General features: G+C 41.6%; 1 protein-coding gene across 6 annotated transcripts in view; it reads right to left on the bottom strand.

Annotated features, from left to right (window-relative positions):
- The window catches only part of entpd1 (ectonucleoside triphosphate diphosphohydrolase 1), a 38,389-nt gene that overhangs the window by 13,360 nt on the left and 12,849 nt on the right, over positions 1-12,180 (bottom strand). For 2 of the 6 annotated variants that reach the window (XM_088324159.1, XM_088324161.1), the window contains exons 2-4: positions 8,099-8,229; positions 5,711-5,828; positions 5,178-5,328 (exon numbers count right to left, since the gene is read on the bottom strand). In XM_088324159.1, coding sequence (XP_088180285.1) covers positions 5,178-5,328; positions 5,711-5,828; positions 8,099-8,229 — 400 coding nt within the window. Of the gene's footprint in view, positions 1-5,177; positions 5,329-5,710; positions 5,829-8,098; positions 8,233-12,180 lie in introns of all 6 variants that reach the window. The other 4 variants (XM_088324158.1, XM_088324160.1, XM_088324163.1 and 1 more) reach the window with 3 other exon arrangements.

Raw genomic sequence — 12,180 nt, forward strand, 5'->3', positions numbered from 1 at the left:
ATGAAAAATATTGCTAGGACCTGTAATCTCGCCAGAAAGATGAGTCGGCATCGAGTAATTGTCTCTGGCCCCTTGCCTGCGAGAGGCAATGATGAGAGGTTTGGCAGACTAGTCTCGCTAAACCAGTGGCTGGCAAGTTTCTGTAGTCAGCAGGGATTTAGGTATGTGGATAACTGGCCTGCTGTCTGGGGCCGACCTGACCTGCTGAGGACAGACGGCCTTCACCCTAACTGGGAAGGTGCTCTCACTCTTTCTAAAAATATAGATTACTGTTTAAGCCTTCCATGACAGGGTACACTAGTGCAGGCCAGGTCACAGGTAATTAGTGAACCTGTAATCACGGGTGTGGAGTCTAATGCTTGAGCTAAATAGCGCTATGCTAGACTCATGCAACTCACATCGTTTTTGTAGTTTAGAGCGTTCCATTGCCTGCACCACACACCCTGATCTGTACTCTTCTATAGCATCTTCTTCTGTGCTTCTTACCTCTGATTCTCCCTCGTTAGGTGAGGTGGGAGAAGAAATAACATTATTTTCTACCACTAGTCATCCTGCTACTCCACCTGTCAACAATATTCCTGTGGTATGGAATTCAGGCCGCATCTGCCGTCGTGCAAGGCACAAGACCCGGCAGTATATCTCTGTATTATTTTTGATTGAAACATCCTTTGCTGTCTGGTAATCCTGAAAGGGGGACACCACATGTGGGGTCCCTTCTCAAGGTTTCTTCATTTTCCTCATGTTGAGGTTTTTGAGTTTTTCCTTGCCCTCATGTTGGTTCCAGATCAGGGAATGGTGTAATAACAGTCTGAAAAATAGTCTGTGTAATATAGTGTAATAATCTGTGAAGCCCTTTGAGACTCTTTGTGATTAAGGGCTATACAAATAAAAAATTACTTGACTTGACTATATTCCTGTGGAGGTTACCACTAAGGTTGCCATTAAGGTTCAAAACCCTGGAAAGAGTTCAGCTCAGTCCACAGTGCTGAAGCTTGGCCTTCTGAATATTAGATCACTAGCCTCCAAAGTTTTACTTGTCAATGACCTTATTAATGAACACAATCTTAACCTTATTGGCCTTTGTGAGACCTGGTTAAAACCAAATGAGTTTGTAGTGTTAAATGAGACTTCTCCCCCTAACTTTCTAAGTTTGCACTTGGCACGACCATGCAAAAAAGGTGGAGGCGTTGCTCTTATATCGGAAGGTAAGTTGAAATTTACTCCTGGTACCCCTACTGTTTTTAAAACGATTGTAGCACTTGTTATGAGGTCCTTAATGTCAACACCAATTTATGTAGTTGTTGTGTATCGCGCACCTGGACCATACTCAATTTTTTTGGATGAATTTTCGGAACTGTTAACAGACTTAGTAACTTATGCGGACAATGTTGTAATTACTGGTGATTTTAATGTTCACATAAACTCCCCATCAAATTCACTTGCAATTGCTTTAAAGTCACTGATTGATACATTTGGTTTCAATCAAATAGTTGATGTGCCCACAAATAAAGATAGGAACACTCTAGATCTCGTTCTGACCCGTGGCGTAGTAGCCTCAAATGCTACAGTGTTACCGTATCCTAATGCCATCTCTGATCACTATCTTGTTAAGTGTGAGGTGCTGTTTAATGGTTACTGTGATAAGGAAAATTTAGGCTTTAGCAGTCGCAATATCCGCCCAACAAAGGCTTTAAAAGAACTATTACCTACAGTAACTGCAGCCTTCCCTTCGTACACTGGGTCTGTTGACTAGCTTACAAACAACTTTAATACTGCTTTGGTTAATGTTCTTGATTCTGAGGCGCCCCTAAGGCATACATTTCGACCTAAGAAGCATACACCTTGGTTTACTGAAGAAATCAGGTCACTCAAACAAGGTTGCAAAAAAAATGAACGAAAATAGTGTACTACAAAGCTGGAGGTCTTCCGACTGGCCTGGTGTGAAAGCTTGCTTGAATATAAAGTAGCTCTTGCCTCAGCTAAAGCATCGTTTTTCTCTAAGATTATTGTTAAACATAAGAATAATCCGAAATTTTTGTTTGACACAATGGCGAAACTTGCCAGACAACAACTTAACCCAAATAGTTCTACTTATTCTGCTAATGACATTATGGAATCATTTAATAAAAAGATTCAACTAATCGGCAATGACATTTTAAAAGAGCGCTCTGTAACCTCCTCCTATCTCAAAGATGTGGAGGTGTTAGGAAGGACCGTGTCGGCGGTTGTTCAGAAACTAGTTTCAATGATTTGTCCCTTGATAGTTTAACACAGATGATCAGTAGGGCCAAACAAACTACTTGCCTGCTTAAACCGTTTCCAGCTTCACTGGTGAAGGATCTGTTTGGGATCTTAGGACCATCAGTTTTAAATATTATTAATATATCGCTATCCTCAGGTATTATTCCTGTAGCCTTCAAGTTTGCCGTCATTAAACCCACGCTTAAGCGACCTCACCTTGACCCAGAAAGCCTAAATTATAGGTCAGTGTCATATCTGCCATTTTTTGCAAAATTACTTGAAAAGGTCGTTGTACAGCAGCTAAATGACTTCATGTCAGAAAACAACCTCTATAAAACTGTCATTTAGGGCAAATCACTCTACTGAGACAGCCCTGGCTAAGGTAATCAATGATCTCCTTTTAGCAGTAGATTCCGGTGCCTCATCAATGTTACTGCTGCTGGATATCAGTGCTTTTTTGATACTGTCGACCACAACATATTACTTGTTCGTCTGGAATGCATTGGTATCTCAGGAACTGTACTCTCATGGTTTAGGTCCTACCTGTCGGACAGGATGCAATGTGTTAACTATGGCAATCTGACCTCTAAACAATCTAATGTCCCCTCTGGTGTTCCACAGGGCTCTGTACTTGGCCCCCTTCTTTTTAGTATTCATATTATCCTGCTTGGTGACATTATGCGCAAGTATAATATTAGTTTCGATTGCTATGCAGATGACACTCAACTCTATGCGCCACTGGAGACAACTGGACAGTTAAGCTGTAGAAATCTGGAGGCTTGCCTTACTGAGATTCAAAGATGGATGTCACTTAATTTTTTGCGCCTTACCCCAGAAAAAAACTGAAATGTTGATTATTGGTCCAGCTCACTGTCGTGAGTTGTTTTCAAACACTACCCTGAACCTAGACAAATGTAATATCACCCATAGTGACTCGGTCAAATATCTAGGGGTCATATTTGATCCTGATCTGTCGTTTCAGTCACACGTGAAAAATATGACTAGAATAGCTTTCTACCACCTTCGTAATATTGGGAAGATTCGTTCGATGCTGTCCCAATCAGATGCAGAGGTTTTGATTCATGCGTTTATTACTTCTCGGCTTGATTACTGTAATGTATTGCTTTCTGGTCTCCCGATGTCTAGAATCAAAAGTTTGAAGCTGGTTCAAAATGCGGCAGCTAGACTTTTGACTAAGACCAAAAAGTTTGAGCATATTACTCCTGTATTGGCCAACTTGCACTGGCTCCCAGTCCACTTAAGATGTGACTTAAAGGTTCTCTTATTAACATATAAATGTTTGCATGGACTTGCACCCTCTTATCTCTCTGATTTGATTTCCCCCTATGTTCCTGCACGGAGTCTGCGCTCGGAAAATGCCGGTCTACTTGTGACTCCGAGAGCCAAGAAGTCTGCAGGCTAGAGAGCGTTCTCCATCCGGGCCCCGGTGCTATGAAATGCCCTGCCTCTGGAGATAAGATCTGCAACCTCAACGGAAGTTTTTAAATCGAGGCTTAAGACACACTTTTATTCCAAAGCATATGATTGATGCCCACCTCACATTCTGTATTGTCTTGTCTTGTCTTTTTCCGACTGCCTGCCTGGTGGTGATACGAAGGAGATGGATGTTTTGAGATGAGTCAGCGGACCAGCGTTTGACCTGAAGCATGTGATCACCTGCATGGACCAGCTGGCAGACATGGGAAGCTGAGTCGTGGCCGTCAGACTTTCTGGACTAGTTTACAGGTTGGGGGCGTCGCTGCTGTCAAGCACTTTCCGGACAAATTTTCAACATATTACCTAGTGTTTACTATGTTTGTGCACTGTAATGCTGAATGTAATTCACCCTGGTCATCCTGGAAGGGGGATTACCACATGTGAGGTCCTTTCTCAAGGTTTCTCTTTTCTCCTCACGCTGAGGTTTTTGAGTTTTTCCTTGCCCGCATGCTGGTTTAAGATCAGGTAATTGTGTCATTGTAATCCTGTGCAGTCCTTTGAGACATTTTTGTGATTAAGGGGCTATATAAATAATTGTGACTTGACTTGATAAATGATTGTGTTTGTTCAGTGTTAAAGTTCTTTCACATTTAAAATCCCAATTTGTGGATTTTCTTTTTCCAAATTGTTGAATTTCCCCATGAAATTAATATTATTAACACAAATATGCAGGGTGAATACAACCCCTCTTTTCCAGACACAGACTCTGCCAAAAAGAAGAAACCTCAAAAGACTCACCATTCGTACCACAAGACCTTTTCTTTTTCCTTTTTCTTATTTTTGTTTCCGCTTGGATTTTTGGATAACCTAATCCACCTGAGAAACTCATCTATGCCCGTAATGGACAGAACCACACTAGTCTTCCCACGCCTGCGATGAAGTTAACCGCCGACGCCACATCTACGGCAGACTTCAAACCCCAATAGAAGTTTAATCATTTCTCCGTTTTACATCTCCCAGTGTCTGCATTTGGGTCTGTCCGACAACCTGTGAGAGAATAAATCAGCCAAGTAGAATGGGAGACTGGAGTGTTTATAGTAGGGGTTGGCTAATTGGGAGCACTTTGACAGGAGAGTAAGAGGGAGACTAAAAAAAATAGGGTAATGCTGCCATCTCTTGGAAAAGGCGAGGGGCTGCAAGCGCTTAACCATGAAAGCTACTGAAATTACCAGGCATGTAACATTAGCATACTGTTTATTTAGCCTGTTGTTCTGTTGTGCCTTTCAAGATGACACATATGTTTTTGGTGTTTGTTTTTATCAAACAAATTTCCCCCTAAAATGTTTTTCCTTCTTAATGCATTTCTGGCTGGTGAAATTTATAATCCAGAGATATTTAAAATCCCCAAATTACGGTAATTTCGACTAGAGTTGGTGTAAACTAAACGGTCTGCCTCAACTTGGTGCTGATGTAAATGGAAAAGAAAAACAAAAGCTTACTCGAGCAGTCTCATCCCTGCAGTGGCCCCCAGGTAGAGCGGCGTCTGTGCGTGACGTTTCTCAGGAATTTGCTTTTCGGCCTCACGCATGCACTCTATCAATGACTGACCGGCCTTCCACGGCTTTCCGGCGTAGCTGGAGATACCGGGACCTGCCGTGAGGAAAAGGAGGTTTCCATTTATTTACTTAAACACAAATCTATTGCACCCTGGTCATCCTGGAAGGGGGGTTACCACTTGTAAGACCCCTTCTCAAGGTTTTCTTAGTTTTTCCTTGCCCGCATGTTGGTTTAAGATCAGGGGATGGTGTAATTTTAACCCTGTGCAGTCGGGGATGGTGTAATTTTAACCCTGTGCAGTCCTTTAAGACATTTTGTGATTAAGGGCTTTTACAAAAAAAAAAAACATACTTCGACTTGACTAGTTCTACCTACGGCAGGATCGACGCTTCATATTTTGGGGAAGCTTAATAGCAAATGTGTGACCCCGCCCGTCCTACAAATACAGAAAAATGTTTTAAAATAGCTATCATACCGTTGACATTGCAGGCGTGTTTCTGCTCGGCCCGTCCCGTGTTGTTGTCCTTCTCGGCTCGCCATTGGTATATGAAGACGGTCGTGTGCGACGAGCCGGCGTCCAGCACGATGCCGTACTGTCGCCCACCCAAAAAAAACCGTTAGTGTTTACGTGGCAATTTGTTTTAAGAGAGGTGCCGCGTGATGTTTCTAATGCGAGCAGACACGCAGATAAATTGTTTAGTGCAACTGGCAGTGTTTACTCGAGAGATACTAATGTGGAACAGATGGGACGGTCGCGTCGGGACATCATCGGCCAATAAATGCCCTTCTGACAACCCACACGACCAAACTGGGAATGTTCCTTGAAAGCCACGTGGCTCACATGCCGCCAAAAAGACCAAAAGAGAGACTAACTAAAACAGCTTGGCGATATTAATTTACATTCAGCTTCAGCTCCAGTTAAGTTCAGTGCCACGACAAATGATTCCCCCTTTACCTCAATTCTGTGTTTCTTTTGCATATTTATCAATCACAAAGCTTCAGATCATCAAACCAAATTTAACATCACACAAAGATAACCCAAAATGCTGAATACTAAATACAGTTTTGCATTATTGATTCCTTTCATTAGGGCACAAACAAAAAAAATAGGCTTATATGGCCACCCTCTTGTTGAATAACAAAGTAACTGTGACTAACCACATTTTTAAGAAAGCTGAGTTTGATTCCACAGGCCACATCCAAAATTGACTGCCACCGCCTGTGTTCAATCAAGAAATTCCTTAAATTGATTCTGTGAGACAACGAAAAGTAGGCTACAAAATCTCAAGAACACAGTAGGCATGCCATGATACCAAAGACGTCTAAGAAGAAATTAGAAAAATTGTGATTGAAATCTATCAGAAGAGATAGCAAAGCCATTTCCAAGGCTGTAAAGCTGCAGCGAACCACAACCAGAGACATTAGCCACAAATGGAGTTAACTGGAAACAGTGGGAAACCTTTCCAGGAGTGGTTGACCAACTAGGCCTACTCCAACAGTGCAACAAAAGCTCATCCAGGTTGTTACAAAAGAACCTCGAAAAACATCCAAGAAACTGCACGTCTCACTGGCCTCAGTTAAAGTCGGTGTTCATGACTCCACTATAAGAAAGACACTGGCCAAAATATTGCATCCATGGAAGCGTTCCCAGGTAAAACCCACGGCTGTCACAAAAGAACACAAAGAGTTGTAAGACATTTGCCAAAAAGCATCTTGATTATACTCAAGACTTTTGGAAAAACAATGTGGTCCAAAATTGACCCTTTTGGAAGGTGTGAAACCCGTTGCATCTGGCCCAAAAACAGAACATGATGTCAACAGTAAAGCATGGTGGTGGCCCGTGTGATGGTCTGGGGCTACTGTTCAAGGACTGAGTAATTGTATTAATGTCTTATTCATTATTTTTTTTTCAAACGACTATTCAATGAGATCATCAAAGTATATCCAATCAACAATAAATTACAAATCTCTAATTTTAAGTCTGTGTGCTCAGTTATTTTGGGTGAACTATCAGTGGATTCAATATACATATATATATGTGAGTGTGTGTGTGTGTGTGTGTGTGTGTGTGTGTGTGTGTGTGACTGCAGCTACATACACTGGGCATACAGTACAGTAAAAAACGTTTCTAACCCTGCTTACAAGTGCCACCTGGTGATTGTTGGGGTCAGTGGTCAAATCTAAATAAAAGAAACACGGTCTGACAAAATAAATATACCTTGGCAGAGACAGACAGACTTACATGTATGGGAATTAGGTAACGGGTTCATTGTAGCCTAATGCAGCGAGGTAAGTGCACAGTTTCTCCTTCACAATTCTACTCAAGTGAAAGTGAAAAGTATAGTGTTTTAAAAATACTCCAAAAAGTAAAAAATGTCCCAAAACTTACTTAAATAAATGTAACCGAGTAAATGTAACTCGTTACTACCCCCCTGTGATTTAAACGAAAAACAGGTTTTAAATCAATGTTAAATTGTTGGATAAGCTGATTCTGTTTTCAATATAAAACCCCTGCAAAGGAGATTTCATAGAATGCCAGTTCCTTATTTTGACTTATTGTGCACCGTTGTTCACTGTTTTGAGTATTATATCATTGTTGCAATCGGCCAATCATGTTGCTGTTCTTTGATAAACCACACCCCCTTAGGTCTGATCTGCTTTTAGTAACCTTTAAGGTTTAATAAAAGGAGAGGGTTCAGGGGCGGGCATTTATAAAGGGGATGTAATTCCTTATCTTAAGGCTTCTCTCTCCGGGTTCTTTGCAAGTTCAAAATCGGATATCTCCTCTCTTCATTATGAGTGTCTACTAGAGTTTAAACTTTTGAATAACAACTGATAGAGTAGTGATTGAACGACAACCGACCTTGTACTTTTGCTGCAAGGGCATGTTCTGCACCACGGTGACCACCACCAGGGCGACCACGGCGAATACGCCGATCACAGCCAACAGGACCATCCCCGATTTGTGCCATGGGTTCTTCTCTTTCATGTCTGCTGCTGGGGGCAAAAAGACAAGGAATAGAGGCCAGGGGGGCACAAAAAGGGGGAAGGGAAAGAAATAAATAGGGGTTAGCGTAATGCCGGCTTGTGTCCAGATGTGCGCGTGTGCGCAAATGCTAAGCAGGCTAGCAGCCTGTGAATACACAATACCAAGACAATGCGCAGCTTGTATCCCAAGAAATTCAGGCCCAATGTCAAAAAAATACTAGGACCTCAAAATAAAAATGCACAAGAAAAATATTTTATAATCCAATCCCCAATATTTAAAATAGAAAATAAATAAAATCCCCTATATTCCATTATTTTGCCATATAGTAGCTTGATTTTTAGGAAAAACAACTACTTGAAATGAGCCAATGTATCATTTATGATAGACGGCAGATACATTTGTTCATTTCTTTCTTTTTGTTACAATATTAGTAATTTTTTACTAATATATTTTTAAATACATACTCTTAGAAAATATATATTTGTAATAAGCACATTTAACCATCATTATGATAATTTTGCTCATTCTTAATCGTTTCAAGTATATTTTTAGCTTGATAAAAATAGCTTAAAATTAGCTTAAAATTTCCACTTACTGCGGATTTATCTACTGAGATTGATGAAAGAAAATCTCTTTTCTCACAATTGCACAAAACACATAGAAATAACGTAAAAAACACATTTAACACTTACTATATTTTATAAGAAGCATACTTTAAAATATAATAAAAGTAGAAATACACAAGTTGAACGGACTGCTATACAAATAATAAGAGTAATAATAAAAGAAACAATATTCAGGGAAAAAAATATACAGACAGCAGAACACGATTATTTTTAACGTGTTATAAATACATGAAAATGGTTTGAAGTTGCCCATAGACGGCTCGGGAGAGGGATTTCACGCGTCTGCTCACAGTTCCCTTTTATCCTAGGCTGAAAATAGCGAAAGCAAGAAAAGGCCTGCTTCTTGTATAGCCCGAACGCCAATTCCAACCCCCAAAAAGATGAAAAAAGAAGAGTTTATTCAAGCGGGGTCTAAGGATTTCACATACTTGCCCGTGCAACAAAAGGAGCTTGACAGAGGCTGCAAAGATGGTCTCAGCAAGTACAATATTTGGAGGTTTTGGACACCTTTAAAGACACAGTGTTTAATATTTGACCACTAGATGGCACCGTATTGTCTGATGCAAACGAAAACCAGAGCCAGGAGTACAGAGAAGCAGCAAGATACCAGACAATCATTACAGCGACTTCTCGGTTGGGATTCCACTATGTAGAGGAAATACAAATTTCTCTACCTATGCTATTTTATAAAAAATACCATTGGTATGATAGTTCATGTATTTTTGCCCAATATTCAAATCAATTTTGTTTTTTATTGAAGAAGTTTTTGTACCAACAGGAGGCACTAAATATTACACACTTTAAACTATGTACCCCATCTCTAAGGAACCAATGAACACCTAATCAGTCCCACTGAATATTTGACTCCAGGCTGTTAAAGACCCTGTGTGTAATATTTGACCACTAGTTGGCACTGTATAGTCTAATACGAACAAAAAGCAGTGCCAAGAGCACAGCGTAGCACCAAAATGGCGGACAAACATGACGGCAACTTTGAGGTTGGGGTTTCACTGTGTAAAAGAAATCCAAATTTCTCAACATATGTTTTTTAAATAAAAAATGACATCGGTATGACAGGCAAAAATGCATGAACTAGAATTCCAATCAATGTTTTTTTTACTGAATGAAAGTTGTTTTTGTACCACTAAGAGGCACTAAATATTACACACTGTCCCTTTAAGGCAGTGGTTCTCAAATAGTGAGGCTCTGCCAAGGTGGGGTCATTTGAGATCAGGAACGTTTTATTTTTTATGGTCCGAGAATAAAGTGCAATTGCACCTCCGTTGGGGTTGTCCATCGATTCGATGATGACCATCTTCTTTTATTTGTGAGTCTGCTGATGTTTGAACAGTCCTGGATTGTGGTCGGAGACTCAGGTAAAAGAGGATACCTGCGCAATGACGGTTTTTAAAGTGGCGTAAGGGGTGCGCTTTCCCCAACGCCACTATCTTGATTGTAAAGAAGATGGTTCCAGTGGCAAGGGAGACCCTAGACGACCGGCATCTTTCTACAACTGCAGGCGGCTAACGGGATCCAGGTCTGTAGGAAACCACCTCAAAGCGTGCCGCCACCAGCTTTTGGGATCACTCTTAGTCTGGACTCTACCCTTGGACCTGTTCGGCTTGGGTAACCCTACCAGGAGTACGAGACTCCCGCCGACATAGCTCTAGGGGTCATGGAGACGCGCAAAGTGCCCCACCACGATAAGGTGGTGATCCGTGGTGCACCTCCACTACAATAGGGGGCAGCGGCACTCTCATTGGTAGTGTGCGCTCAGGGGTAAAGCATCCGCGCGGAGAGAATGAATATGAACTTTAGGCACCAAGTGTTGCAAACCTTCTAGGTTCCCAATTAGAAAAATTTAACAGGGATGAGAACACAGGCGGAGAGAAACGGGGATAATGAAGAAAATGAAAGTCTCGAGAAAGCTAAGAAGGGGAAGTTTATTGAAGCATATGTAGAAATCAGCTTCACTGCGACCACTGTGTTGGAAGAGGAAGTGCTGGTGTGCGTGCTGTGTTTAAAAATGTTGGCAGCAGACAGCATGAAGCCAAATAAATTAAAGTGTCAATTAATGACAGACCAAAATCACGCTGATAAGGGCGCAAGAGGTTTTCTTCTTCTAAGGGGTAAAGCATGAAATACAATAATTGAGAAGACTGCATTAAGGATACCCTGAATTACGCACACCCCATTTTAAGAACCAGAACACCTAACCAGTCTCTGTTTATTTGGCACTGAACCCGACTGAATATTTGACTTGAAGCCAGGGGTGTCCAAACTTTTCAAAAACTTGGCCAGATATGGTAAGCTGAAAATGTGTGAGGGCCGACTATTCAGTCTGGCATTCTTTCATTGTCCACTCCTCTCAAAAAATCAGTAACTGAGCTGAGTCATCCATGCTTTCATCGTAGCCTATCGAAAAAAGGCCAAACTTGGTCTCCCTTTGCTTGTAATTTTCTCTTAATATCTGATAAAACAACTTCAAATCTCCGTACTACAATGTTACGAGCCAGGCAAATATTGGCAAACTCCCGCATCTTCACAGGACTAATGTTCTCAATAATTTTCGTGACAAAGTCTTCTTAAAATTTACCCTCTGTGAAAAGTTTGCAATGCTTGGCGATCAGGGTCGCGCCCTCGTAGGTCTCCTTTGTAGCATTTTCATTTGACTCGCGGGGTCTCGTGAAAAAAGCGCTGCTGACGCTAAAACAGCTTCCAGTTGCTTCACCTTTTCACGGCATTCATTTTCAGTTATCTTTTGTAGTTAGCATGTTTGGTATGGCAGTGGCTCTTGAGATTATGCATCCATCCATCTATCATCTGCAACGCTTATTTTCAGTACTATCGCGGGGGTGCTGGAGCCCATCCCAGCCATCCTCGGGCAGTGGGCAGGGGACACCCTGAACTGGTTGCCAGCCAGTCGCAGGCCACACAGACAATTTGCTCGCTCACTCACACCTAGGGACAATTTGGACCGGCCAATTAACCTGACATGCATGTTTTTGGAATGTGGGAGGAAACCGGAGTAAACCCCAGAAGCACGGGGAGAACATGCAAACTCCACTCAGGAAGTTCAATCTAATGACCTCAGAACTGTGCTACACACGCGCTAACCACTGCGCTGCCATGCTGCCCCCTCTTAAGATTATATTATTTGAAAACAGCCAGAGTCTCTTGGCAAATCAGGCAGACGCAGTGTTTGGGGGATTTCTGTGAAAAATTACTCCCAGTTCCACTTGTCCTTGAAGCGGCGGACTCACAGTCAACTTTCCTTTTTTTATTTACAGGCACCATGTCAAAAATGGGGCTAAAATGATCAGAGAAAGC

This window comes from Urocampus carinirostris, chromosome 19, assembly GCF_059441175.1.
Source record: "Urocampus carinirostris isolate Australia breed hairy pipefish chromosome 19, RoL_Ucar_1.0, whole genome shotgun sequence".
Taxonomy (NCBI): domain Eukaryota; kingdom Metazoa; phylum Chordata; class Actinopteri; order Syngnathiformes; family Syngnathidae; genus Urocampus; species Urocampus carinirostris.